This window comes from Coturnix japonica, chromosome 11 (genome assembly GCF_054131305.1).
Source record: "Coturnix japonica strain WE chromosome 11, WE-NBRP24, whole genome shotgun sequence".
NCBI lineage: Eukaryota > Metazoa > Chordata > Aves > Galliformes > Phasianidae > Coturnix > Coturnix japonica.
In genome coordinates, this window is record NC_140673.1 from 28,213,424 (window position 1) to 28,219,423 (window position 6,000).

At 48.4% G+C, this 6,000-nt stretch overlaps 1 protein-coding gene across 24 annotated transcripts in view; it reads left to right on the forward strand.

Annotated features, from left to right (window-relative positions):
* The window catches only part of LRRC7 (leucine rich repeat containing 7), a 164,654-nt gene extending 161,380 nt beyond the window's left edge, over positions 1–3,274 (forward strand). For 17 of the 24 annotated variants that reach the window (XR_014933066.1, XR_014933067.1, XR_014933069.1 and 14 more), the window contains 3 exons: positions 837–929; positions 1,988–2,062; positions 2,433–3,035. Coding sequence is in view for 20 of the 24 variants with exons in the window: in XM_032446216.2 (XP_032302107.1) it covers positions 837–929; positions 1,988–2,062; positions 2,433–2,540 (276 nt within the window). In the remaining 4 variants the exon portion in view is untranslated. Of the gene's footprint in view, positions 1–836; positions 930–1,987; positions 2,063–2,432; positions 3,036–3,138 lie in introns of those variants that run through there. The other 7 variants (XR_014933068.1, XM_015870868.3, XM_085512439.1 and 4 more) reach the window with 2 other exon arrangements.
* The last annotated feature ends 2,726 nt before the right edge of the window (positions 3,275–6,000 follow it).

The window sequence follows — 6,000 nt, forward strand, 5'->3', positions numbered from 1 at the left end:
TTGGCAGATCCTGCACCCTCTCCTGGTGGGTTCTGCTGAGCTTCCTGGGGTGGTTCCATCCCCGTTGTATTTGGCCTCAGTGACTGTTGGAGGTGCCTGACTCAAGGAAAAGGGCTCAGATTCAATACCAAAACCTTCTCCTGTGTGAAGTGCTGGCAGTCCATGCCAGCTGCCTGGCTTAAGTCCTGGGCAGAGCACTGTGATTCGGAAACCTTTCCTTGTGCTGTGACGAGTGGACATCAAGCTGCACAGATGTCATTTTTATTTTACATTAAATTAGCCAATGCCACCGAAATTCATCCTGTCTGAATGATAGGATTCAGCACTGTTTCTTGGATGAGGGCCCTTTTAAAGCCATCGGTGCTTAGAGCTACTGGGGCTGATAGTGGCCAGTCTGAAGATCTCTGACCCTGCATTGCTTGGAGCTTGGTTTGCCACCTGCACAGCACCCAGGGGTGTGACACCTGGAGCAATGGAGGCGCACGACATGCACTGTAGTAGGGGCAGGTTCTGTTCTTACTGACATCATTACCCAGTGTTCCAGTGAGAGGGAGAGACTGGGTTGACACAAACTGCCTTTTCACAATGTGAAAATAGAAGTTTAAAAATAGGCAGAAATAGGCGCAGCTCTGTGAGCATTGTGTCACTGCAGCACGCTTAAACCACAGACATAATTCATTTTAAAACAGTATTTCAGTGGCTTTTACTGCGTTGTGCAATACAGCTTTTGAGAGGGTGAACTCGCTGATGTGAGCTTGGCTGTACGAGAAGATGCCATTGTTTGGTCGTGCTTTGGTACTGGCATTGACTTACCTTGCTGTATCTTTTTAACCTAGTTTTGTGTGAGGATAGAGAAGAATCCTGGCCTCGGTTTTAGTATCAGTGGTGGAATAAGTGGACAAGGCAATCCATTCAAACCTTCCGATAAGGTAAGTTGTGCATTACTTACTAAATGGGCCTTATTTTAGAGTGCCATGTAGTGGGGGCATAGATCCAATGAAGGACATTTGTATGAACTTCTGTGACAGTACATGGAAGCAATTTTCCCACGTGGCCTTGTTCTGCTTTTTGTTTGGTTGTTTGGCTCACCAACTGCCTGCTCCCATGGCACTGCTCTGCCCTGAGATGGGAGCAGCAGTGACAGCAGGGAGATGTTCTGGACGGCAGGTGTGTCACACTGCAATGGCAAGGGGATGGGGGGGATGTAAGTGTGGTGGGTTCTGTCCGTCTGCTCTGCAGGAGCTCAGGTTTCTGCAGGAGCAGCAGAAACACTGGGCAGAACCCTGCTCCAGAAGGCTGAGAAGGAGGGGACACGGGATTTACACTATGGTAACAAGCAGGGAAATTTCCTGGTGTCTCAGAGCAGCGTGCCCACATGCAGCCCACACTCAGCTCTGGGGCCAGAGAGAGGTGCTCCCTGCAGCGCTGAGTGAGGGCAGAGGGGAGGAGAGGCTGCAGGTGAGGAGGTCCAGGACCATGATCTGTGTGGAAATGTTGCACTCATCACTCAGGAGCTCCAGCTCTAACCTGGGGCTTTATTAACACGTTTTACAGGAATTCTAAAAACAAATCCAAGACTATTCTCCATTTAGTAATTTATCCCCTTTCAAAGTCACTGGCTCTGCAGGCAGTGGACTCAGAGAGGATTCATGAGACCGTTGCTCTGCTGTAATTAATTAACTCCTGCTAATCCCGTTACTCCTGCCTGCTCCCAGAAACTCCTCCAATTGCGCGTCACTGGTGAAGTGGAATCTTGGCTCCAGCTGACCCTGAGTTACGTGGAGTTGGGAGCTGACAGGCTGCAGGTCACGAGCTCTGTCACGAGCGGCTGCCTCTGCTTGGCTCCCTGCAGATTAAAACAGGGGTTTGGTGTTGAGAGCATTGCCAGAGAACGTAGATCCCCAGCCCAGCCGTTAGGGAAATACCTGTATTTTGGGAACTAGTTGTTGCTAATAGCATCCTAACCTCTGTTACTTCTGACTTATAGGGTATCTTTGTTACTAGGGTTCAGCCTGACGGACCAGCATCCAGCCTGCTCCAGCCTGGCGACAAGATCCTCCAGGTAGGGACTGACTGCTCTGTAACTGCGCTGAGATACAAGGCATGCTTTGCATCTCACACTGATATTGTTTTCGGTACGATTCTTGGCACTTCAGTGTTGGTTTCTAACTGTGTCACTTGCATTAGTCTTGAAATCTGGTCTCAGAAGCAATAAAGCTGTTTGAAACCACAATGAGTAGCTGAAAAGAGGCCGCAGAGCAGCTGTGGCAGCACTGGTCCCTCTGAACTCCTGCTTGCAGGAGATGCTGTGTGGCTGTTGTGGCTGTTGCTCATTTTTGGCTTTTTGTCCTCCCTGTGTATCCCTTTCTCCCCTGAAATGAAGGCACTGAAGAGAATCTCATGCAACTTCTCTTCTTGTTTTTGCGTTGCAGGCGAACGGACACAGTTTTGTACATATGGAACACGAGAAAGCTGTGTTACTACTGAAGAGTTTCCAGAACACAGTAGACCTAGTTATTCAACGTGAGCTTACTGTCTGAATATTTTTTTATGAATAGTAAATATGTCTAGCCAGATCTAACGTTCAAACAAATTTATACGTAGGAAACCAATTTTTTGCCAATTGCTGGACCAATGGCAAACAGTAGTGCCAAATGTATCATACTCTATGTTAGTACGGATCATCTCGACGGAAATATATTCCCAATATAAAGATACTGCTCGTGTGGCTACCTATTGGTTTGAACCGTCAGCCTCCGGCTGCGCGTTGGTGCATTTTTTTAACCGAGTTACTTCTTAAAGTCAATTTCATATGATTTCCAGACACAGAAGCACACACCGATTCTGTAGGAATTCTGCTGTCCATCAGAAACACTGCCTCAAAGTTGTATATGCCTTTATAAAGATGAAATATATTAACCTGTACTTCCCATGAAATATTTCTATCATGTCACATACAAAAATATAGAGAAAAAAAAATATTTTCATAAACACCTCAAAGAAAGTATATATTAAATTAAATTTAATAACGCTCATTTATTTTCAATGCAAAGATATTATATGCCTTATAAAAATACCTGTACATATGCAGTGTGTATAGCTGGCTCCACGCTAATGAGTGACGCTGTCGCTGCGCAGGGTGAGGTTCTCGATAGCCCCGGATGGAGACGGGTCACGTCCTTTCTGTTGCCTCCATGTGAACACAGCGAGCGGACGAGCAGTGAGTGTTAGCCAGCCGAGCTTCCTGAGCGGGACAAGTTGGTGTTGGCTGGCAGTAAAACTTCTTTTGTTGCTGCTAATGTTATTAATCTACTCTATCTTTTCCATTTCGAGTGACAGGCCCCTCCCCTGCGCTGCCCGTTTCCCCGGTGTTATGGTGTTCCGTATTAGTGCTCTGGCCCGGGCTCACTACGTCCGTTATCAGCATGGCTTCAGCCTTTATAGAACCCTTTATTTCAGTAACAGTCTCTAAATGAATGGGGATTGATCCAGTATACATGAGAAGTCATAGAGCAGCACTGTCAGAGCATGGGAAGAGCTTTCCCAGCACAGCACCGAGTCTCAAAACCCTTAAGGTAAAAATCTCATGTGCAGTTTTCAACAGAGGCAGCACCGAGTTCTGCCCAACTGCTGCAGCATCAGTAATTCAGGTGTGTGCCGAGCTGACAGCAGGGAGGTGAAACACAAGGCACAGCCCCACGAGGTGCTGCTGCTCACAGCCTGGTGCTGGGCTGCAGGCAGAGCCGGGAGCTGCTCACAGGGAGGCATCTCCACCAATAACCCTCAAACCTTTCTTCTCTTCCCCTCGAGCACGTGCAGATTGAAGGAATTGAGGCTTCCAGTCTTCTGACATGATGTCAAAGGACAGTGGTGCCCCTTCTGTGTGCCTTGTCTGTGTAGGGCCAGGTGCCTGCCACAGAGAAGCACCCACCAATAGGTAAGAGTAGGAGCTGCCCCGCCGGGCTGTTACGAAGCGCCGGGTCTTGTTTGCACTCTTCCTTTTTTGTTGTTGTTTTGGCTACTGGGAAGCACTGGAGAGGCTTGGGAGTGCGAGGCTCTGGTGTTGGCATGTACATTCCATATTCCATGGCTGTTTGCATCTTTCCTCTTCTCTCTAAACAATAAGAGCTATTGAGCTTATCACCATAAATAATAACGAACCGTACATTCCCAGCTGACGTAACACAAACTGCTCCTTTACCCATGCAATGCTCTTAGTGGAAGAGCTCCTGTGACCCCCGAGTGGCAGCATGTCTCCAGATCCACTTGGTATTACAGGTTGGGATGGATTCCCTGCTTCTCAGCTCTCCACTTCTATCACACGGGTGTGATTTCAAAACACCCCCCAAACCACACAGGCTCTGCAGAACCCACCTGCACTCTCCCCTCCATTGGCACATTGGAGGCCAATGTCCCCACCGTACATCCACTGCCCTTTAACATCAGGTTTAATTCATCACCATGTTCAGAAAATTGTACCTCCGTAGTCTGTAGTTGTGCTGAATGGAAATTAGGTACATTAATAGGTGTTTATGCACCTGAAGCCTCTTTGGAGCTACTCTCCTCACGCAGAATAATCACTGTTATGGCTGTGAGCACACACACAGTGTGCACAGCCGCAGCTGTACACCCCACAGGCACCTTATGGCAGCACAGCCCCATGCTCAGAGCTCCCCTGCCATGTCTGCTTCCAGTAGGAAAGCAGGGCATTACTTCTGCAGTTTTACTCCCTGCTGTAACACTGCAGTGTGGGTGTGCAGAGCACGGAGCACACATCCCTCCTTCCCTCAGCACTTCACGCAGTAGCTGCTATGCACAGAGTGCTTTGGTAGCATCCAAATGTAGCAGGGAGCTACAGAGCTAAGGAGGCCTATAGCCAAGGTAGTGAAGGCAGGTGAGGATGGGTGAACTGTGAGCTTTCAGGGCTTGTTAATGCTGCATTTTTTGCTTTGGTGGGTTTCTTTACACTGAGATTATGAGACTAAAGCACAGTGGCAGGATAAGTGTGCACAGCTGTAGGTCAGGATTGCTGAGTGCGTTCATCAATGGACTGTAATGAAATGGAAATCACAATAGAGCTGAATGAGTGCAGTGGAGGGCTGTTACTGCAGCCACAGCTCCCCGACTCCTGGAGGGATCTGGGGTGAATTTGGCCTCCCAGCTGCAAGGTGCAGCAGTTAAGCTTTAATAGCAGCCACCACTGCCCAGATGACCCAGCAGTTTCTTTTTAGTGTTGTTTTTATTCAAATTGATAGAAGTGGAGTTTAGATGGGAGCAACTAGACTTCAGTGGGACTGCTTAGGGTTTGCACATTAGTCCACTCAAATAACCTGCACCATTTTCTTTCCCAGAACCCCATGTACACAACTGTGCACGGCCAGGCCTGCAAGTGGGCTCCCCAGCTGCATGCAGGCTTTGCACACAGAAAGCCCATAAATATAAATACAGCTCTACAGCAAGTGCTGGTGGTAGAGGACAGATTATCCAGAGGTGAGCTCTGTGTGTGGGTTCACCTGTGTGTGTGTGAGGGGAATCTGACCGGGCTCAGAGCTGCAGATGGTTTCCCTTCTTAGTGCTGCACAGCACCCCTGGGCACACCATATGTTCTCCCTTGTCAGCCACAGGCACTCAGCGCGCTGTTCTTTAAGCTCATAGTGGAAGCATTAATCTCAACAGAGCTGTGCTGGGTTCTTTTTTAGATTTTTCTCGCAATAAACAACAGATGATCCTCAGGGAAGGGCTGCATTGCAGAAGGAAATCTGCACCGGGGCTCTCTGACCCTCATTTTGCAGCAAGTCTTAAGGAACCCATGGTCAGTACTGGGGCTGATGTCCTTGTGCTGCCGGTGGCACCTGACAGGGCCAGGAGTGTCCAGAGCCCTGGGCCCAGCTGCTCTGCAGCCCTGGCACCAGTTGGCCACTAAGAAAAAAAAAAGGAAAAATTAAAGAAAGCTGCTCACAAAATGTTTTTCTTATTTTGAGATATATTTCTAAGAAGCCC